Source organism: Xenopus laevis, chromosome 4S (assembly GCF_017654675.1).
Source record: "Xenopus laevis strain J_2021 chromosome 4S, Xenopus_laevis_v10.1, whole genome shotgun sequence".
Lineage (NCBI taxonomy): Eukaryota > Metazoa > Chordata > Amphibia > Anura > Pipidae > Xenopus > Xenopus laevis.
In genome coordinates this window covers 27,460,060-27,484,132 of record NC_054378.1, presented here as the reverse complement: position 1 = coordinate 27,484,132, position 24,073 = coordinate 27,460,060, and the positions used below count along the sequence as shown (strand labels likewise).

The 24,073-nt window shown below is 37.9% G+C and overlaps 1 protein-coding gene across 1 annotated transcript in view; it reads left to right on the top strand.

Annotated features, from left to right (window-relative positions):
- Positions 1–14,691, top strand: part of LOC108715353 (nuclear envelope phosphatase-regulatory subunit 1) — a 38,600-nt gene extending 23,909 nt beyond the window's left edge. Inside the window, exons 4-6 of the mRNA XM_018260429.2 lie at positions 7,660–7,769; positions 8,112–8,166; positions 12,510–14,691. Coding sequence (XP_018115918.1) covers positions 7,660–7,769; positions 8,112–8,166; positions 12,510–12,551 — 207 coding nt within the window. The 3' untranslated portion in view covers positions 12,552–14,691. The remainder of the gene's footprint in view (positions 1–7,659; positions 7,770–8,111; positions 8,167–12,509) is intronic.
- The last annotated feature ends 9,382 nt before the right edge of the window (positions 14,692–24,073 follow it).

The window sequence follows — 24,073 nt, the reverse complement described above, 5'->3', positions numbered from 1 at the left end:
AGTTTTTAGGGGAATAACGAGGAAAACTGATAAAATAAAGAACTAAAAAAAACAACCTATAAGTGTGTGTTTGTGTATGCATGTGTGTACAGCTCTAAAAGTGTATAAATTTGTGTAAACGTGTGTGTGAGTGTATACATGTGTGGAAAACAAAAAAAAAAGCTAATTATAATAAAACTAGTATACATGAATGTGTGTTTAATGTGTAAAAAAAAACATTTCTAGGGAGCGTCCTTAGCAGAGCTGGAGGTCCTACGACAATCATGAGTACTTTCATTATTGGTTAGGCTTTCTGCATTTGTTTTCCTTCCATATGGCTTATAATGTTGTAGGTTGTTATTGACTAACCCTATAAAAGTCACATATAGAATCTACTATGTATGGGGCACTCACTGCATTAGGAATAGTAATATAAAACTGCCAGGCCTACCAGAGAATGTATTTACCTGGAGGTGTTTGTGGAAGAACGTTCTTCAAGAATGGGCCCCCAACTGCTTCGTGTAATAGCTTCCCAGGGTACCTACACAAACTCCAATACTAGAAGCCCCAAATAAGCCATCATTACAATCAAGGATCCAGTAGCACCCTTCAGTTGTGAAAAACTGAGAAATGTATTTAGCCCAAAAATATACAGAGTTTTGAAAATTGTACATATAAAATTCTTGCATTGGTCCAGAAAAAAAATCTCCAAGTAAATGCTGATCCTTTCCTAAAATCAGTAGAACTAAAGTGGCAATAAATAAAATATCAAAGGGGTCAAGAAGTGCCTGTAACAAATTTAATGCGGTTTGTTAGCAGTCCGGTACAGAGTCAGGCACCAGGTTGTTTCACTCTCCCTCAGAGAGTTTGGAATGGCTGGACTTTTTCAGATGTTAAAGGAACAGTAACCCTTAAAAATTAAAGTGTTTAGAAGTAATTCAGATATAATGCACAAAAGCCATGAACATCCTTTAAATTATATCCTTAAAAAATGCTTTTAGCCTTTGGGCTTGTGCTTTTATATGGTAATGGAACTCCTCTGTGATTTATAATCTCCTTACATTTTACAATAAGGGGTACTTTATGCACTACAGTATATAATGTACTTTTACCCTTCACTGGTAAAAGTTGTGTTTGATTTAGAAAGACTACTATTATTTATATAAACAAGATGCTGTGTACTTATGGGGGCTGCCATTGAAGCTGAAAAGGAGAAAAGGCACAGGTTACTTAAATAATATATATGCTCGTTAATAGAATACAATGGTATTCTGCAGAGTGCATCTGTTATCTGCTATGTAGCATGTGCCTTGAATGGCTGCCCCAAGGACTGCACAGCAGCTTGTTTATATAAACCAGGGGTCCCCAACCTTTTTTTTTTTTTTTTTTTTTATCAGCGAGTCCTTTCAAATGTAAAAAGTTAGTGAGCAACCCAAGCCACTCAGACACTCTGACTGGCTTATAATCATTAACAATCACTGTACCATTTTTCACCCATTATTTACTCTGGCTATGTTCACACACATAGCTTGGGAGTCAAAGATTTCAGGACTCTCACTTTACTTCTCACTTAAAGGTGTGGGTCACCGTTAAGGTAATTTTTATTCTGTTATAGAACGGCCAATTCTAAGCAACTTTTCAATTGGCTTTCATTTTTTTATTTGTTATAGTTTTATAGTAATTTTTCTTATTATTCTTTGCAGCTTTCAAATGGGTGTCGCTGACTCCCTTCTAAAAAGCGAATGCTCTGTAAGGCTACAAATGTATGGTTACTTTTTATCACTGATCCTTCTATTCAAGCCTATCCTATTCATATTCCAGTCTCGTATTCATTTCACTGCATGGTTGATAGGGTAATTTGAACCCTAGTTACCAGATTGGTTAAGATGCAAATTGAAGAGCTGCTGAATAAAAAGCTAAATAACTCAAAAACTACAAATAATAAATGAAAACAAATCTCAAATTGTCTCAGAATATCACTCTCTACATCATACTAAAAGTTAATTTAAAGGTGAACCACCCCTTACAGGTGTCTCACCTGTTTTGATTGTTCCACATTCAAAACTTTGTGGTTTCCCCACCAGGGCTGCCATCAGGGGGCACAGGGTGTACTACTGTATCGGGCCTTAAGGGGGGCCCGGCTGTACTGCACTTTTCAAAATTGCCGGGTACCCCTTGACTGCCAAGCCGCATCTGCCGTAGTCCGAAGAACCAAAGTTGAAGTTCTACTGAACACCAATGTGTGTTTTTTTTTATTTTATTAAACCCCTGGCCACCAATGTATTATTTTAATACTCTATAGGCCCCTGCCACCAATGTTTTTTAAAAAAATATTCTCTGGTGCCCTAATGTTTCTTTTTAACTTCTAAGGGGAAGCCCTGGCACAAATGTTTTTTGAGAAAAAAAAGTTTATGGGGCCCTGGAGCCAATGTTTTTTTTTTTTTAACTTATAGGGGGTCTCTGGTCACTAATTTTTTTTAAAAAAAAACTTTTATGGGGGGCCGTGGCAGCACAGTTTTTTTTTTTTTGTTTTTTTGTTTTTTTTAACTCATAAGAGGGCCCTGACCATTAATGTCTTTTTATAACTTGTGTATGGAGGGTTTGCCGTTTTTAGCGCAGATGTCTGTCTAATCTTTTAACTGTGGTGTGGGGCTTGAGGACTGGGGTGGGTGGGGCCCGGGTGGGTGGGGCCTAGGGGGTCCCAAAAATTTTGTTGTATGGAGCCCCATGATTTCTAATGGCGGCCCTGTTCCCCACAACTCAACAGTTCCTCATTAATGTCTCTGGCAACCACAAGTGAGTGGACAGTCCCTTTCATTGTTCACTAGAGTCCTCCTGCTGTGGTAGAATAAATAGCAGCAGTTCATGCCACACCACAGATTCAGTTAATTTAACATCCAGTGTGACCCATAACTTTTACTTCCACTGACTTTCAACAGTCCCTTTAACATGGCTTGCATAGCCTCCTACTGAACAGCTGAAGCACAGGGATAAGCAGCAACACTTATATTAATCACAGTCTCTTAAAGGAACAGTAACACTAAAAAAGGAAAGTGTTTTAAAGTAATGAAAATATAAAATTGTGTTTTGCTTCAGAAACTCTACAATAGTATATAAACAAATTGCTGTGTAGCCATGGGGCAGCTATTTAAAGCTGAAAAAGGTGAAAAATCACAGGATAAACAACAGATAACTTATAGGCTCTGTAGTATACAATGAGATTCTTCAGAAGGTATTTAACTTCTGTGTATCCTGTGCTTGAATGGCTGGCCCTGTAGCTACACAGCAGTTTGTTCATATAAAAAACAGTTGTGTTTCTGAAGCAAATACACCAGATTTACCAGTACAGGGCAACAATAGATTATATTTTCATTTTTTGGTGTTCCTTTAAAGGCAGTGCTTACCATACTATTTAGCCCTTTTAGCAGGTGTATGTATTTTTAAATGTTCCTTTCTGCCTTTATCAGAACAGCATATGTGACAAGCTGGCTACCTGTACACAATGTTTTTGGGGCAAATTAGCTATGATAGTCAGGTAAGCGTTGGATCAGGAGCATAAAGACAGGGACACCATGTCTTCGGGCAAAAACACAGGTTTATTTAGGCCAGCTCTTCCCAACATAAAGGTAACATGAACACCGTTCAATAGCGTTTTAACAGCACACATTCAAGACATTTCCCCACTCGGGTTCTCACCATTCAGAGTGGCTTCCACACTCCTAGAATATTTTGGGCTTCTCACTAACCCCTGTTGACTCTCCCCACCGATGATACCAATTCACCAGCCTCTGGGCTGGCTCATCTTCTGGCTTTTCTCAATCACTTTAGATTCTCAGTCACATGGTCTTGACTCCCTCTGCTCCTTGCAGTGGCAGGCAGCACCCCCAGCCTCTCTGGAAGTTCCTAGCACAGACAGGTAATTGTCCTGTTCAGAGAGGCCATTCTAAGCTTTCCACAACAATTATATACCTCTCCACAAGCCAGCCTTCCTGTGGAAAGTGAGTTCCAATATACGGACCACTGGAATGAATTTTCTGCCTTGCATTTTCTTCCAGAACACCATAGCTTTTAGGGCCAAACAGCAAAATCCTTTAAACAGAAAAACAATTCTCTAAACTCTGTTTAGTAACATCTCTTTGCAGCTTTTATCTCCTATTGGGGAGAAATTAAAGGCAAAATGCACTTATTTATTTTTTTTACACATTATCTTGGGCACTCACAATATGAAAAATGCCTTCTATTACTACTCACATGTAACTTTTGTTGTGATTGCCAAAGTATGCAGTGAAGTAATTTACCTAACAAAGTCTATTCCAAGTACTCAAACGCATAACCATACTATGAAAGAGGCAGATTCCCCTTCCCATATTATGTGTATGGAACAAATTATATTGTGTGTCACGTGTATCGGGTATTTGTTTATCAAAATAGTTGTTAAAAATCAGATTTGGGAAAATGTGCCCATTTAAGTTCAGTTTAGCAGTTTCTTTTTTTTTTTTACTTATATTTTATTAAGAATTTTTTTTTTTCTCCAAGTAAAAATGTACACTACAGGAATAACATAAAAAAGAAAAGAAAAATCCAACAAAGAAAAAATAGAAATACAAACAACATAGAAATAACAACAAAACTCTTTTGATGTCCATCAAAAAGCTGAGCATATATTTTCATGTGTAATCTCCCTCGAATCCTCCTCCAGCGTATCTCGATTTTGCTTATTCTCCCTTTCGTCACCTGGAGCCCCATCTCTTCCCCATATATACGTTCTAACATTAGGCCACATTACATAACTATTTCAATGTTATTCCTTATTGAGGAGCTTCTCTCTTTTAAGCTTCATATTATATATAGGCTTCTCAGCCCCACATACTCATCAAGATATAGTAACAGCCCATTTCAACCACCCTATCTACCAATTGTGGCTATCAAGTGATAGAAAAAAAATTCCAGAAAGTGTATATCCCAATTCAAATAAATATAGTGTGAAAGCTTGAGTGTGAGCCTAAAGTGTGGCCTTGAGTGTGTGCTTGAGGTGTGAACTTGAGTGTAGGCTTGAAAGTGAGCTTGAGTGGGAGCTTAAATGTGAGAGCTTGAAGTGTGAGAGCTCGAGTGAGAGCTTAGGTGTGAGCTTGGGGTGTGACCTTGAGTGTGGGCTTGAGGTGTGAGTTTAGCAGTTTCAAGCCAGATAAAGCTGTGACTACTGACATTTTATTCTTCAATTAGCATGATACATTCCTACTCAACTCCAATTCTCTGTATTATTTGATAACCTTTTTCCCAATGTATATAGTATAGAATTGTATGTCGCAAAATACCTGCGTGGTTAGTAGAAGACTTATATTGTTGCATTTGTGAGTGAGACATAGACTCGCACACCCCCCACTGGGCAAATTTGCACATCTGTATTTAGTACAAATGTTTCTTGCAGACTCATTTAATTTTGTGATTTGTGCAATGCTGCTTCCCTCACCCGCTTACCTTTCCTGCGCAGGAGTCTGGGGGGAGGCCTCAACGCCAGTGCGGAAAGTGCAATGGCACTTGGCTTGGCTCTTAAAGATACGCTGTTGGTGCTGCCAACTGAGGCAAGTTTTTCAACTTTTACCTCATTGGCCTAGCGCCCCAGAGAAGAGCCAGGAAAAGTAGTTTATTCCGGACTCTACCAGAGTCAGATGCTAAGGAAATTACAGAGAGCTTTTAACAAATTAATGTTGGGTTGTTTGAATTTTGCTATCGCCTCCAGAAATAGATAGCAAAGGGGGTTTGGATATCCCTAATCTAAAATACTATTATGTGGCTGTACAACTAATTCATTGACTTAAAGAGTACAACGCTCCACTACGAGTAAAAATGTAACCGGATACTTTGATTAAGTGTTTGGAAAGAAACTCAGATACCAATCCTGTTATACTACATTCTCTTAAATTATGGTAAATGGTCACCACATCACATAAGTTTACCTCTTAATATAACCTAAAACTGTGACTAGTTTTATTGCTAATTTGAAATTTCCCCCTGAAACCCAGAAAGGTCTCTTCCAGTGGTGGGAACAACACCAATTACACATAATCTCTTTGCTCAGATGCTTTACTGACCTGGCAACAACTACAAGACCTCTGATATCCCAGAACAGGAACTATTTAAATTCAAGCAAATAAGAAATATATATTGTCATAATGGCGAGAGAAAATGTTTCCCAAACCAATGCTATTTCAGCTCATTTGCTTCCAAGTATTTCCTCAAAAAACATACACACATATATATATATATATATATATATATATATATATATATATATATATATATATATATATCTGTGATATATGATCACCTAGCCCATTTAATCCTAATAAAGGATTTAAGATTTATCCAATTTTGGGAAAGAAATGTACGTTCATGTTTAGAAAATCTATTGCTTGATATTATTTGATTAAGCTGCAACACATTTATGTTACAGCAGCTGTGGTTAGCTGGCTAGAGTGTCCTAGCCAGCTAACTTATTCAGGTTCTGGATAAGTATTGTGGTGAGGTCACTACCAGGATACCTGGGAAAGTCCAGGACGGAGCTTATTTATGCCCCAGGTTCCTAACAGAGTGGTTCCGGGACTGCTAGTCCAGCCCAGGTGTTTTGAATTGTACTGAGGTATCTCAGGTGGTTAATTAAAAGGCAGCTCAAGCCAGAGTGGAGAGTTCCTGGCTGGGTAAAAAGACACAGAAAAGCTGTGTGTGAGAGGGATTGAAATCACCAAAAGGTTTGGGATTTTATATATTCCTGTATGTTCTTTGTTTTGGGGAGACAGGCGGTAGGCCTTCTCCTGGTAGTTAGGAAAACTGACCTGTATTAGTTAGAAGCCCATTAAGTGGCAAGGATTTTATTTTGAATTGTTTATGTTGTTTTGCTGCAAGTGAAAATAAACTGCCAGAAAGAAACAACCCCCTTGAGAATTCTGATTGTGCCGTGGGCTGCTTTACCCCCAGAAAGCTGATCCCAGCTACCTAAGCCCTTACAGTATTTATGTTTTTATCACAAATGTTATAGGGGTGCTTCTCAGGAAAGACCCAGCGAAAGCTTTTTTTTTTTTAATAAAACAATATTATGTGGCAACAAATGCCTTCATGAATTTATAACCACTATGTTCTCTGCAACTTCAATATAATTGAATAATCATTTATCACTATCATGATAAACTTGCAAGCTGGAAAATTTGCAATACTTGCTGTCCATGAACTGTTTTTTTTTATTGTGGGAAAAGTACAAATGTAATTTAAAAACAAAACATCAGTTTATAAAAAAAGAAAATAACCATAGTCATCTATAGGTGCCTCAGATCTCCTCTACTTGATATAGTAGACCCGGTGTATCTGAGTATTTTTTCCCTTTTGTGTAAAAGTGTGAAAATGTTGTTTGTGAAGGCTGCAAATAAAAGGCTTTCTATTGGATAATTTCTAATTATATTTGAATATGTAGCATTTATTCCCTTTGGGGAAGCTTAACATTTTCATTATTCTACCTATGGTTTCCATCAACATCAGAGAAAAAAAACCACATAAGCACCTATAATGTTATTCTAAATCTAACAAATGTGTTCTCTTTTCTAGGAAAAACATATATTGGTTGTTCAGGAATTTTATGTTTGGTGTTGATTATGTGGTTGTTATAATGCCTTTTTGTTTGTTTTAAAGGTGTCATTCTTCACATCTTTGTGGAACCATCCTTTCTTTACTATTAGCTGCATAACTCTAATTGGTTTGTTCTTTGCCGGCATCCACAAAAGAGTAGTGGCTCCGTCAATGTATCCTTCAATTAATTGTTTCTAATTGCTGTGGCAAGGCATGCATAGAACGCAATGTTCCCCTGAAGTCGAATGCATGAAATGTCATTGCCCTTATGCAGCCTAGGAGTGCACCAGAAAAGCCAAAATTCCAATTTAAAAATGGGAAATTTGGCTTTTTGCTGGCCCCGGTAACTTATGGGCTGCTGCTGCCGCCACCAATGGTTAGTGACTTTGTAGTCCCTGCTCTGAATAAGCAATATCTGTCCCTTGAAGCATTCCTTGGGACTATTTTATGAAATTGTCTGAAGTTATAAGTTTTGAAAATATTGTTGGTTCTTTTCCTGACTATAAACCCTTTAGATTAGCCGCACGATGTCGAACTGTCCTGGCTGAATATAACATGTCATGTGATGATGTATGTATCTGTGGTTTAAAAATTGCATTACTCTTGTTTTATTTATTTTCTCCATACAAAATCACATTATAGGTCACTATTTTAGGTCTAGTAAAACTTGCTTTGATTCCATTCAATAGTGTTCCATTCATATTTGATATAGGTGATAACACACATTGCTGTACACACAGGGTCGGACTGGGCTGGTGAGACATTGGGAAAAAACCCAGTGGGCCCCGCTGGCCCAGACCTGCGCAGGGAGACCCTCTCTCCTTAATGTCATGCACCCAGACGTGCCAGATAAAGGCGCAAATGCTCGGCGGCGGGAGGTTGGTGGCTTTGTGTTTTGCAGCGGGGTTGTGTGGTATGCGGTGGGTCGGACTTTGCGGCACGGGGGATGGTGTGGCGGACCCCTGAGGCCGCAGCCCGGTGGGCCCTGGGCCCCCCAGTATGACGCTGTGTACACTGGATCTGCTAAAAAAATGTAATATCCCAAATGTATTTCATTAAGTAAAGATTCTTATGTAGAGTAAGCAGTATTCTTAACTATTTCATTACAAAGAAAAGCCTTTTTGGTAGCTGTTTTGCCTCTTAAAGGATGACTCAAGGCTTTCGCTAAGCTATTTGTTTTTAGAGCATATAAACAATTTTTTAACATTTTTAAATGGGGAATTTCCATTCAAATAATACATATTTATTGAAAGTATTTTCTGTGTTTTGCCATTTCCTTCTCAGTTTGCCATATTCCAAAAACAGTTTATCAGAAATCAGCATAACTTCCAGCCAAGACTTCCATAAGGCTAGTGCCACGTGGGGCGATTTTATTTGTCCCAACACAGGCAATAGACTTCTCTTTTTGCATCCATAACCGTTGTGTCGGCTCCTGCGCAAACACATTCAGCTGATTTCTATACTGCCCACGTAGGGACTTAAAATGCATATTTCGACAGGCTGATTTAAACCCCATGTGGCACTAGCCTAATGCATTTGCTTTAGGCTTTTCAGGTTTTTTAGCTTTTGCTGTTCTTCTCAGGTATGCTATCAGGCATTGTGAGAAATCTTGGCTGGAAGAACGCTACCTACCTACCTATACAATGTTTCAGTGATGCGTGGAATTCTAAAGGGGTCCTCCATCAGAAAACGGATCTTTTTTTATAATATGAATCTTTTCACTATGCATTAGTTAAACATTTTCATTAGTTTTAAAACCATTTGTAATTGAAAGAATTGTGTGTTTTGTTTTTCCCTTTCTTTTCTCTTGGTCTGCCTCTTAGAATTGTGTAAAAAGAGTCCAAGTCTCCACTGCTTTCAGCTGCAATTACATTTTCAAATAAATTTAAAGCCATCTATAAAATATAAATGTTTGTACTGTATATTGAACAGTTGATTAAAGTGATATTTTCTTTTACAATTTTATTTATTACAAAATATATTTGGGTGGATACAAATTACATTTACAACTATTCAACATGTGTCATTAATAGATATTAGAAAGTTATTTAGAATTATATTTTGTCATGCAAAAAAAGTTGGTTTTTTTAGTTTTTGGGTGGACAGCTGCTGTAATTGATTAGAAATCAGCTGTGACATAGGGTGATTTCTATGTGGTATTGGAATAAAAAAAAAATCATTACTGTATTACATTGGCATGCAAGCATGATATAGAAAAAAAAACAAAAGGCAAAGCAAATTATGCTTACACTTAAAGGAAGGTGTGCAATGTAGCCTCTCCAGTGCCACAGACTCATATTGAGATGGTTATTGGGTTGTTCGCCTTCCAACACTTTTTTCAGTTCAGTTTGTTTGTTTGTTCACCAAAAATAGACTTCTTTTTACTTTCTAATTTTGAAGTCCAAAGTTTAATTTTCCAGTTATATCTTTGTGAATCAACTCTGAGAGGAGGTGTTACCAACTCGAACTGTTAATTAATTGATACATTTAGTTGATACATTTATTATCTTTGTCCCTGCTGACCAGAGTCCCTGAGTCTTGTTAAAGGCAACTGTTACATTTATACAAAGTTGCTAATATTCCACAGATGCTGCTGATAAATGTATCAATTAAATGTAGGATATTTAAACAATTGTTACAATTAAATGTAAAAATTTTGAATCTGCACCTGGATAACTGAGACTGAAATACCAGGGACGAACATTAAATTTTAGACTTCAATTTTGGAAAAAACGGTAAAAACAAAAAATGTCAAGTAATTGAAAAAAGCCTTTATTTCTGATGAGCAAGCAAGCCTTTATTTCTGGTGAGCAATCTGAAAAGAACTCAACTGGCAAAAAAGTGTTTGGAAGATGAACAACCTCTTTAAGCACACAGGAGCAGAAAAAAATAATATATTTTAAAGATGAAGGAAGTCTTAATCACAACCCAGGAAAGCAGCCACAGCGTAGTCTCTTCAGAATAGTACCTCTAGCTAGCCTGCATGTGAGATCATTTATTTTAATAACCGGGTGTCGTTATGCCTTTTTTTAAAATAAATTTTATGTAATATGGATCCATGACAGTGCTGTCCAACTTCTGTGATACTGAGGGAATTTGTCTTGCCTACTGGGGTGGGGGGGGGGATGATAATCAAAACCAGTATTGACCACTCCCTTTATTAAAACCACACCTATGTTAACACAAGAAATGTTAAGACAATATCCATATTAATGGTGGTAGCACACCAAAAAAACAAATATCACCTATAACTAGGGTTGCCAACTGGCCGGTAAACATTATGCTTTATGCCAATGTAATTAATAGGATAAAATGGCAAGAATATAGTAAGGCCGGAATTTTTTTTCCAGAAAAGGTGGTAACCCTACCTATAACCCATATGTGAAAGTGTGTCATGTTAGGACATACCCTTAAATCTAAATGCCTCTTCAAACCCAGTGGATAGCACAGCTATCCCCAGTGAGTAATTGAACATCTTAGGAACCCCTAACAAGTATTTCTAAATGTGACAAACCCTCCATCAGACTCGCCTCCCACAGGTATAGCAGGGTAGACAGAGTAGGGCAGTTAGCGTATGGCACAAACAGGCAACATAGGGCAGGCAGAGCAGGGTAGGGGACAGGGAAAACTTTCGGGACCATGCAAAACTGATCAGGACTATGCTTAGGTGAACAGTACATTCTGTACTATGTACATTAACACCAGTGCTGCTTCTACATTCTGAGGTGTTAGGTTAGAGCAGGGGTGTCCAAACTTTTTGCAATGAGGGCCAGATTTGGTGAGGTGAAAATTTGTGGGGGCCGACCATTTAGCCTGACATTCTTTGAACCATTAACATAATTAATTAATAGTTAACTTATTTAAACAAGGAATCGCGTAGCTGTAGCAGTAATATTTAGGCACATTAGTGAAATGATCTGCCACTTCTATACTGCTGCCTGTGTGCTGAGGGTGTTAGCAATAGACACGTACTGGCACTTAGTGACACGCTGCTCTCGCATACTTCTTAAGTTTACTGTACTTGTACATCAGTAAATTGTTTAACACATGCAGCCCTAAAGAAGTATGCGAGAGCGGCGCGTCACTAAGTGCCAGTACGTGTCTATTGCTAACGATTTCAGCACACAGGCAGCAGTATAGACCAAGTGGCAAATCATTTCACTAATGTGCCCAAATATTACTGCTACGGCTACGCGATTACTGATTGCACTGTACTGGCGGGCTGCATTATTATTAATTTCATGATGGAGGCTGCGGGCCGGTGAAAACGGGACTCAATTGGCCTGCGGGCCGGACTTTGGACATGCCTGGGTTCGAGTCTGAGGTGTTAACAAGTTAACAGTGCAGGCACTTAAATAATGAAAATGATGTGCGAACAATGTAGAGGCCAGTTAATTACACTTCTGATACCTTTTTAATGCATACATAAAGGTAAGCAGTCACATCAGCCAGACTTCAATGTCGGACCACACAAGCTAGTTGGAGAGCTGTGAGATGTAGGCCCCACGTTTGTAGAATCCACTCTAATGCAGTTCAAGGAATGAAAATGTGTGAAAAATTTAAAGCAACAAGTCAAACAAAAGATGTTCATCTAATTTATGTTCAATAAATGTAGTTAACTGGAAGAATGCAGGAGGTAGCCATGGGGTTTAGACCTTAATTTATCTGAAGTTTCTAGCATTGGGGCAATAGTTCATTGAGGTTACATTCATAATAAGTAACTATGTCTTCAGCACTTTCATTGTACACCAGCGCAAATAACCAAACTAGATCCCAAACCTTCTCAACCAGCCTAGAGTGATATGAAAATAGAAGAGCCAATTTGTGCAACTGTGTTTAATATGTTTTTAAATAATTAATTTTTGATGTGATCCTATCATGGCATCTCATTGCTTTTTCTTCTCATTTTACAGACTGGAAAGCTAATTCTAAAGCCAAGGCCTCATGTCCAATGACCATCTTTATCTTTCTAACATTGGAAAGAAAACTCTCAGAAAGTAATGTCACGTGAAAGAGTTCCAGCAAACTAAAAGCGTGCAGCATCAGCTGGATCTATTCCATTTCTGGAGGAGCTGTTTAATACACTTGAATCAATAGACCTTAGAAATTCTGCACACAGGGGTGTTTCACCTTCAAGTTAACTTTTACTATGTTATAGAATGGCAAATTCTAAACAATTTTTCAATTGGTCTTCAATATTTATTTATTTATTTTTTATTGCCCCTGCGAGTGCTAGGCTGTCTGCAATGGGAGGGATATGGTTCCTGTGCAAGTGGCCATGCATGCGCATAATGATAGAATCTCCCCGCTTGCTCATTATATGTATGCACCTCACAAACTTATGCCACACGCATGCACATAAGAGCGAGTTGTGACCTTTAAAGTAAGGCTGGAAAATGTATCTCATAATATTTATTTTATTTTTGTATTATATTATATATTTTCATTGTGTATACTTTTGTAATGCCAGGGTCTTAATGTGTGTAACTGAAGTTTAGGGAGTTTATATTTCAAATAATGATGCTGTCTGTGCATTTATACCTAAAAGGTCCAAGAGTATTACACGCTATTTTCTTTTTAGAATGATCATATTTTTATTGACCAAGACAGCCAAATGAAAATCTGGTCTGATTTTAAGTCACTATTCTACCTGTAAACTATATTTGTGATATATGTTTTTAGAGTGGGATGTTTATATTTTAATTTCAAATGTTTAACCTTTTCTTTAGGTTTCTTGACAAATTTTGACGTTTCATTTTTGTCTTAAATAACTTCCTATTAGCAAAGGGAATATAAAAAATGTGCTTTTGTTATTTGTTCTAATTAAAGTTTTTTTTTTTTGAATTTGTTAATGCTATGTAGGAACCTCCTTTTGGTCTCTAATCCTTCTTATGTGCTTATGAGAGAATCTAAATCATAATTACATTGCACAAAATATTCTCATCCCATTCTCTCCATTACATGGGGTTGATCTGTGGAGAATTTAAGTTAAAATAACTTGGACAAATATGTAGCAAGTCTTGATCAATACAGCAACATACTGGACCAGGTATGGGGCCAAAACAGTGCCATTCCTGATTCATATCTGACTTGGCAGGCTAAGACTGCTTTAAGCGATTGCATTAAAGCAATGCGTATCTTGACAGCGCTATATAAATAAATGATGATTATAACTCATTCAGAGCAATGCATTGGTAATTCTGAAGTGATGTATGGTACTTAACTTGTTACAGCACAGTAAACAAGTAATAGTAAAAGAAGCAAAATGCCTAAACTACAGCTGTTCTTTTATCGTCCCATTTAAAGGTTAAGGGAAATCTAAATCACTGGGGTATGCCAAATGTTAGGCACACCCCGTGATTGTAATCACATACAACCCTGAAACCCTGGGCCAGTGCTCCTGTAAGCAAAAAAAAAATACACTGACCTGATGAGCACCAAGGAATGATCCTCTTCTTCCACTTTTTTCTTTAACAAACTTCAATGCAGATGCATGCAAAGTTAAGAGTGTAATAGCCATCTATCTTTGTTAAAGTTTTCACCCCACTGCACAAAGAAAGAAGCAGGTAAATAATTGCTCCATCCTTGGTGCTTGCACAAAAGTATCCCAGGCCTGTGCAGTTTTCTGCCAACAGCAACACCAGCCCGGGGTATCAAGTAAGTGATTTGATCACCATTTGGCACCTCAGTGATTTAGACTTTCCTTCTCCTTCACAGATTAAGTACATGTCTTTAGATATATCTTGAGTTGCTGGCGATGGCGGTTAGTAGTGTTTTATTTTTACATTTTTGACTTAATGTGTCTGAAAACTATATAAATGTTTGGACTTTTTATTAAAAAATACAAAGCAGATGTTTGAGTAAAATCATTTTTCATATTGCTACTGGGGCTTCACTTGTTAAGATATTGATATTTTCTTTTCCTTTTTATGAAGTATGTGCCGATTTGCAGAACAGGTAGATTTATAACAATGTCTCCACCAATTTTAGGGTTATGTATTTTTTAAGTATATTTAAATAGTGCAAAACTGACAGCATGATAGATTGTTGCAATTATTTTCACACTTCACAATAAATGCTAATTTTTTGTTTGCATTTTACAGTGTTTGATGTTCTCACATATACTATACCTTCATAGCCCTGGGACAGCACAAGCAGTCTGCTGAACAACTGTTTAATTTTTATTATACATTGTAGGTAGAATATGTTGTTTAGTTTTAGTCTCCATCCCTCAAACAGGACATTATTGTATTAGAGAGGGTACAGAGAAGGGTAACTAAGCTGCTAAAATGTATTTAAAATCTTAGCTATGAGGAAAGACTGGCCAAATTGGGGATGTTCACGTTGGAGAAGAGGCGCTTAAGGGGAGATATGATAACTATGTATAAATATATAAGGGGATCTTATAATAATCTCTCTAATGCTTTATTTACCAGTAGGTCTTTCCAGCTGACACGAGGTCACCCATTCCGATTAGAGGAAAAGAGGTTCCTCCTAAATATTCGGAAGGGGTTTTTTACAGTGAGGAATTCTCTCCCTGAATCAGCTGTACAGGCTGAAACATTAAACAGCTTTAAGAAGGGGTTGGATTGCTTTTTAGCAAGTGAGGGAACACAGGGTTATGGGGGATAGCTCACAATACAAGCTGATCCAGGGACTAGTCTTTCTTGACTAGTCATTTTGGAATCAGGAAGATATTTTTCCCCCTCTGAGGCAAATTAAAGAGGCTTCAGATGGGGTTTTTTTTGCCTTCCTCTGGATCAACTAGCAGTTAGGCAGATTAAAAAAAAAACTAAAAGGGTGAACTTGATGGACGTGTGTACATTAAAAGTTACCTATAGGTCATGTTGATTGATTTTTGCAGAGAGGTCTGTTTTTGTAAATGATTTTTAGTTGCTGTTCCTAAACCTTACTGTTTTTGTAATCTGTCCCATCTCAGCCTGTCAGTTAAAGTTTCTAATGCTAACAGACTTCTGCTGCACAATTGTGGCAGCCCCCTCATAGATGAGCACGGGGAGTCAGATGGGTAATGTAAAAGGTTTGAGCAAATACTTAATGGCAAAATTATAAGTAACAAACAAAGCCAATACTATGATAGATGTAAAAATGGTTTCATTTCTGGTGTTCGTATCTCTTTAAGGTATGTGTTATGATATTACTTATAAAGAGAATATTCTGTAGACAATTACTTCCAAGGGTAATCACATGAGAACTTTTATCACCTTACAACTTTTGCAGGGATTCTTTTGGATCTATCCTATGGTCCATGCTCACAAATGTTTACATTTAGCTACTGTTAGATTATGATTGTCTTGCGCCATACTTGCTTCTCTCTCTTTTGAGTTCCCTGGTTTCTGTCATGTCCTATTTTTCTTGATTTAAAGCAGTATGCTAATCAAAATGTTTTTTGCAGAATGAAATAAAATGTTGTTTTAAACACCATTCCAAAATGCATTACATACTTGTTCTATGTAAAAGATTCTGGAAAAATGTTAAAACCATGCAACAGAAGGCTTTCAGTAAACATATCCAGCTTTCAATTGCTTATACAAATAGTTTGAAAAAACTTTAATTTATATTATGTTTCTTTCATTATGCACAAAACAGGTTTCTGGATGGAGAACCCACTTTTAAAAAATCCTAGCCTTAAACAGAAACGTTTAAGTCCCAGAAAGTATTGCTTGTATTTGAGAAATATCAGCAACACCCCCCTGATTTTCTAAAAAATTTTATAAAACACAGGTTACCAAGAAATGTAGTTAAAAGAACACCTTTTTTGTGGCCTCAGCCGGTTTGAATTGCCTGAGAGTGTGGATACTTTTTGTGTAAGCAGTGAGTGCCATGTCCACTAAGCATAAGACAGGAATATCACAGAGGCCAGGGTATGCGCATGAAACAGTTATTTTGTGTTTTTAACATCCTATGTTACTGTGACGTAAAAGCAACTGCAGTGTTAATAAGGCCATTTACAAATAGAATACAGTGTACAAAGGGCAATTTTTGTAAAGAATAAACAGTACATAATGTACAGTAGCTTCATGATGTATGTTGTCTGTCAGGAGAACACAGATAAAAAAAACCTAGCAGATTTCTGATGAAAATATTTTTTAATGTTGCATATATATGTAATGAATACATAGTTACACACACCACGCACACACAAGTTAGACACACAAGTTGGGTTTAAAAAGACCAAGTCAAATTCAACCCCTCCAAATAAAACTCATTGCACATACCTACACACACCCACTGAAATTATTTATAATTTGATGATTTTACTATCACTATGGCCTTGGATATTTTGCTTGTCCAATGAATCATCCAAGCCACTCTTAAATGCATTAACAGAATCAACCATCACAACACCATCCAGCAGCGCATTCCACAACCTTACTGTCCTCACTGTGAAGAACCACCTACAATGCTGCAAATAAGTTATTTTCCCAATCCGATGAAAATAGATCTTGCGCTAGTGGTCTATAATGCCCAAATGTACTTATAATGAATAATCATATTACTTCTAAAGAGTAAAAGATCATACTTTCAAACAGCAGGGGGAGGGACTTCCCAGAATTTAAACAGCTTTGTTTGTTTCCCTGTAAAACAGCTGGTGACCATGTAGAGATTCATATCTGCAGCAGTCAGAGCAAGTAAATGAAGGGGGAATTTCACTGCATACCGTCAGGTTTCTTATAAACACTGTATAGATTTTTTTATTGTTTTATTGGTTTTAATAAATGCATATCAAAATAAAATTGTAATAGATACAACATATAAACAGCAGCTTATGATTCATTAGTCTATAACTCTATGCGACTCTTCCAATGCATCTTTAGGTAAAATTAAGTCTCCTTTAAAGCTTCTTGAGTTATCTTGTATTTATTCTGTTATCATATAGCCGCATGGGGTGGGAAAAGGGGTGACAGCAGAAGGGGAGACAACAAAGGGGGGGGGGCACAAATGTTCCGGCTTCTCAGTGTATCTCTCAAAATATCTTTTGCAGTCCTTAAATAGTACCTTATGTAATTGTGTTAGTCTCAGGTTGTCGACTCTCCAAGTACTGGGCCCATGAATGCCACTACAGCTCCGCCGCGTAGCTCCTGTCTAGGAGTCTGTCTCTAATGGATTCCATTGCCCTGAACCAATTCACATTGGTCTCTGTTTGCCGACCTGGTATGTGTGGTAGTTTCCAATTTGCTGCTAACAGTGCTCTTGCTGCTGTTAGGATGTGTGTGGCTAGTTTATGAGGTTGTTTTGAACAAATGGCTGTGATTTTCATACCTAAGAGAAATGTGTGGGGGGTCGCCTGAATGGTGCAGTGAAGAATCTCGGAGAGCAGAGTCGTTACCATGTTCCAGAATTCCTGAGCTACTGTGCAATCCACCATGTATGTAGAAAGAACCCTTGCTCTCCACATCCTCTAAAACAGATGGAGTGGCCTGGTTTACTGCTAAGTCTGGTGATGCGTGTAGGGGTGTAGTACCATCAAAATATAATTTTATATGCTCTTTCGCTGGAAACTTTTCATACAGACGTCTCCCACATGTATAACCAGGACTTTTCGGATATCGTGAGTTCTAGATCTTCCTCCCATTTTGTCATGTTGTCTGTGTTCTCTAAGACAGTTGTATATCAGTAAGATTGTGTTATGGGTAAGAATGTTTAAACTCATGCTTTTAAAATAGGTTGGGGTCTGGGTCTTTTGGATTTTAATTTCTGTTTCTACAAAGTGTCTGATTTGTAGGTATCTGAAAAATTGCGAGCATGGGATGTTGTGGGTTTTTTTTTACATTGTTGGAAAGATACTGTGGTCTGATCTGGATGAAAAGCTGAAATGGTGAGCATGTTTGCATCTATCCAGGGTTTAAAATCTGCTGGTTTGCAACCTGGTGGGAAACCTTTGTTAAAGAAAATAGTTCTGTATCTACTGTACTTGGTTTCATCTTGATAGCTATTGGGTCTCACAAATCTAGGGCTTGTTGCGATGGTGGTAAGTGGTTCCTAGGGGTGACTCTGGACTTCTTGGGTATCCAAAATAGGCGAGGTAGTTAGTAAAAGGTTTTTATAGTGATTTATAATGTCTTTCCATGGCTCGTCTGTCGGGGTATGTATTTGGACCATAGCTTCTAGTCTGATGGCCAAGTAATATCTATATACATGTGGGACTCCTAACCCTCCCAGTGACTTAGTTTTGGTCATAATTGTTGCTTTAATTCTGGGTCTCTTCCCCCCCCCCCAGATGAAGTCTGATATTGCCTTTTGCAGTGAGGAAGCTGTTGGTAGTGTCCTAAATAGATAGTCTTGTCATTAGTGTCATCCTGACAGCTGCTATTCTGCCAAACCACGATAGGGGCTAAGTAAGCCATGTAACTAAATCTTTTTTGAGTTTATCGATCAGTTTTGGATAGTTAGCTTTATATAAAGTGTCATAGGATGGAGTGAGGTTAATTCCAAGGTATGCTAAGGCTTCTTTTTCCCATCTATAGTCAAGATTTAGCTGAAGTAGTTTCAATTCTGGATCGGACATTTTCAATGGCAATGCGTGTGATTTTTTGGGGTTAATTATGTACCCGGATACCCTTTGAAACAGTTCTGGTGTCTGGATAAATTTGTAAGGTGGTTTGAGGGGACGTGAGTGTGAGGAGGATCAGCAAAGAGGTTTATTTTATGTTCCTGGATTCCTACTTGAATACTTCTGTCTGGATTGTGTCTGATAACGTGAGCCATGTATACATGAGGATAGCGTTTAGATGGGTATTTTGGTGTTGATGTTTTACTAAAGTGTGTCTCGTGTAGCAGCAAGATGTTTATTCTTTGTTTAACATAAACTGAGATGTTATTGGACATCAGATAAATATCTCAAGAACTGTAAGGCTAAAATTTGATGCAAGAGCTAAACTGATGTCCAATTTGATGTTGTTTATGAAAATGTTAAAACTATGAAAAACATTTAAATTAAAAAAAAAAAAACATAACCTGAGAAGGCATTTTTGGGGCCAGTTCAGGCCATTGACATTGTGTGAGCCTACCTTCAGTTCAAAGGGGCGGTGACCTGAAGTGGTCCGTAGGCCTCTCTCGCCTGCAGGTATAATATTTTGGAGCGTCACCATAGTAGAGGGAAGGAGAAAACAATAGATAGTTAGAGGTGGTCTAGTGGGGGGGAGAAGGAAATTAGTAACAAAGCACAAATAACAATCAAAATGTTTTGTAGTCTCACAAATTGGCACACTATTTAGGGTTTCCAAAGGGGGGAGCAATTCTGTTGCACCCCGCTGGGAAATCCTTCAGTTTGGGGGGTCATGGATCAGAGCCTAGAAAGAAAGCTTGTCTGTGTCGCCCTCCATCAGTTAATTTTGTTATTTCCCTGTTTTAAAGGAGTAGATTGACTTACTCTTGAGTTTCTTAGTTAAAGGAAACCTGACCCTTTTTTACTGACAGTAGGACTGTAATTAAAGAGTTATAAATACTCACATACCAGCATCTTTTTGTTGAATAAATGTAACTAATGCAGTGTTTTCAAAGAGTGCACGAGACTCTACCAGTCCGACTTTCTGAAAGTCGGCACGCAAAGCCTCAAGGGAAAAACTATAAATCTCGTGAGATTTCACCTCCCACATGGAGGAGAAAGATATGGCAGCAGGAAACTCCGTCAGCATTTGCCCTGAGTCCTCTAGCTGGAACTTGTGTCTGTATTCGGTGTGCAGGACAGACTGAAGCGTACTTATTTTATTTATGTTAGACCTCTCTGTTAGTGTCTGTTCACTTTGATTTAATGGTCTGGCTTTTGTGAAATGTGAACAGTACTTTGTTTATTTATTTTAGAGACTTGATAAGGCTACGCTATGGAGTGCTCTGTTAGTGACTGTTCACCTTGATTTAATGGTCAGTCTTTTGTGAAACAGGTGCCTGTGATGTGCATTTCTGTGTGTATGTGTGTGTGTGTTAGAGTATCTCTGTGCGTCCCTGAGTCTGTGTTTGAGTGTGTATCCCTGAGTCTGCGAGTCTGTGTATGCCTGAGTGTGTGTGTGTATGCCTGAATGTGTGTGTGTGCGCCTGAGTTTGTGTGTGTGAGTTCTGTTGACCTGCCTTATAGGTGCAACTTCATGAGTAACCAACCCCCCACATGCAGTCACAGGCAAATGAAAATAAGAAAATATATAAGTTTTCATTAACTGTAGATTCTGCCTTCCACTGGTTTGAGGGATCATCTGATGATTACTTAGAAAAGGCTTGATGAGGCTTGATTCTGCATTATTTCAGGTCTTACACTATATTTGGCTTTGGGAATAAATACCTACATTTCTCCTCTCATTTTCCAGCTGCTCCTAGTTATTATTAATATTCGTAGTTGGACAGCTACCAGTAGTCACTTTAGCTACAATACAAGTGCTACTGTCTCACTTCATAATATTGCTTTGTAGTTTCGAAAAACGGTCCGCACACACCAATGTTGCAGTCGGGGATAGTACCCCTTTTATTAATGCCACCAACAATAAATTTTCAACGTTTCGGGGGGACACAGCCTCCCTTCTTCAGGATAAATTTACAAAGTGCACAGTGCCATATTCTTATACCCTTAACTCCTCCCATCTCATCTGTGTAACACCTCATTAGTATCAATCATGTGATTAACCCATTCAGTTCATTTAAGTACAATTACAGTGTAAATCATGTTTTAAATAATATTACATATGTTTTTTTATATATTTTTCATTAAATAGTGGAAAGCATTTCTTTCAATCAATAAAAAACATTTTTTACTCACTGCCCCTGGTTGCGTTTTTACTTTAGCTTTAATATTTGGAAAATCTTAACACCACTCTTGTGTAATTGGGCTATCATGATACTTCATCTGTGAAGGAAAAGGGTGATTGTAAAAATTATTAAATAGTGTATAATTATCTAAAAAACCTACAGAACCACATATATTACAAATAACATGTTAAATTAAAATCTTCATTGAGGCCTTTAGGCGAAAGTGTTTTCAGACGCCAAATCCAATATGCTTCTCTCCTCAATAATGATTTTTTAAAATCAACACCTGCATTTTTATAAGTAACTTCTAAAACTTGCCATCTTATTTGGGAGACATTATGTTTCGCATTATAAAAGTGTCTAGCTAGTAGGGTTTCTCTTTTATATTTCTCTTTAATTCTTTTATCTTTAGGATCAGTTCCCTCATCTGGTTTATAGTTTCTAATCACGCTTTTGTGTTCATTTAGACGTGTTTTAACTGCTCTTGAGGTTTGGCCCACATACCCTAGACCACAGGGTCATTTTAACAAGTAGACTACCCCCTCCGTATTACATGTTGCCATATGTTTTAATTGAATTTCATATCCTTGACTCGGATGGGTGCATTTGTCACCTTTAATTATGCCACTACAGTGGCCACAATCGTGACACGGAAGGGTACCTCTCTTGTTAAACCTCGCACCCTTACCTTTCTTTGGTTTAAAATCAGATCTTATTATTCCATCCGCAACACTTTTACCTCTTTTAAAACTAAAGATTGGTTTTTTGGTAAATAATTTACCATAAATTTGGTCTTTTTGTAGAATGTGCCAGTGTTGCAATATACTTTTCTTTATCAAATTGGAATGTGGGCCAAACGTGGTTACACAAACACACTCCTGTTCTCTCTTTTTCAAATTTCCTTTTGGTTTCAACAAATTTTCTCTTTCTATCCCCATTACTTCATTTTTAACCTGATTTAATTCACCCCTATTATAACCTCTTTCACTGAATTGTTTTACAATCACAGTCTTTCATACAAATCATTTGTTGAGGTGATTCTTTTAGCCCTTACAAACTGGCTTTTTGGTAGTCCTTTGCTGACCCCTGCTGGATGAAAACTGTCTTTCCTTAATAGATTGTTCCTATCTGTTGGCTTTCTATATAAATCCGTAACAAAATTACCATCCTTTATTGTGACTTGTACATCTAAGAAACTGACGGTTTGTGGACCCTTGTTCATTGTAAATTTTATTGTGTCATGTACACTATTGATATATAATGACCCTGATGATAGAGGCATTACAGGTGGAGATTCAAGAAACCACACAGGAGGTATACAAGGCAGCGACTGAGTTAAAAAATATACTCACTAAAGAGAAAGCCAAGGAAGCGTTTGATGAAACGAAGCAAGAGCTGGATAAACTCCACGAAATTATCCTCCAAAAGAAATTGAAGAAGTTCAGGCGAGACACGCTAGATTATGAGCGGAGCCAGGTATACACGTGGGCGCAGCAAAGAAGGGAAGAACGCCGAGGCCCAGTCAGCAGACGCTTCCGCACACGTGACCGGCGCACAAGGATGACGTCAGCAGAGGAACATGAAGGACATCGCAGAGGGAGCGCGTCAACCACCGGATCGCAAGAATCTTCGTTTGAAATGCCGGCAAGAGAGGTCAGCGCAGCCCCGTCTACTTCCTCTCCTTTTTTGTCGACTACAGGAGAACGAGGAGAGGACTCGGGAGAGGCAGGAGGCGATACCACAACAATGCGCAGGACTGCACAGCCGAGAGGAGAAGGGGCGCAGGCAATACAGCAAGGAACCAAGCTGAATCCACGCAGAGTGAGGAGGTAAAAGATCTTGTCATAAATCTTTCGTCCAGGACTATAACCCCAGATGAATTGTCTGTTTTAAAGGAGAAGGAAAGCTACAGAGGCATTTTATTGCCAATATATTAACCACAATAGTGCAAGCTAGAATGCTATATTTATTCTGTAGAATGTTTTACCATACCTGAGTAAAAAGCTCTAGAAACTCTCTGTTTGTTTAGGATAGGAGCTGCAGTATTAACATGGTGTGACATCACTTCCTGCCTGAGTCTCTCCCTGCTCTGGGCTCAGATTACAGTAGAAAAGGGAGGGGGGGGGGGGAGAGGAGCAAACTGAGCATGCTCTTGCCCAGGGCAATGAGGTTTAAGCTGAAAACAGGAAGTCTGATACAGAAGCCCATGTGTACACAATAGAAGGAAAGAAATGCAGTGTTTCTTTTGACAGGGGACTCAGAGCAGCACTAGTTTGGGGGTTTACTGGTATATTTAGATGGACCTTTCTGATAAGGCTTACTTAGTTTTAACCTTTCCTTCTCCTTTAAACAAAGGTTTAGGTTTTGTGCCCACAGCTAGGAGTGATCCCTTTACTGTACAGGTAGAACTTTTTAAGTTTATAAGAACCCTCAAACTAAAAATGATATTCATGGATAAAACCAGGGGAATTTTGCCCCATAATAAAATTGAGGTTCTATATAATAAACTTAAAAATCGCAGTACCTATAATCCGATTGTTGTTAATTCCTCCATAGAAACATTTACAAATGTGGTGTATAAAGATGTGGAAAATAATTTGAATACATGTATAACTCCTAAAAGGGAAAATTTAACACTAAAAGAAAGGAAAGCATTGGAAACCTTACAGAATGACACAAATATAGTTATAAAAAAAGCGGATAAGGGAGGGAGTATAGTGTT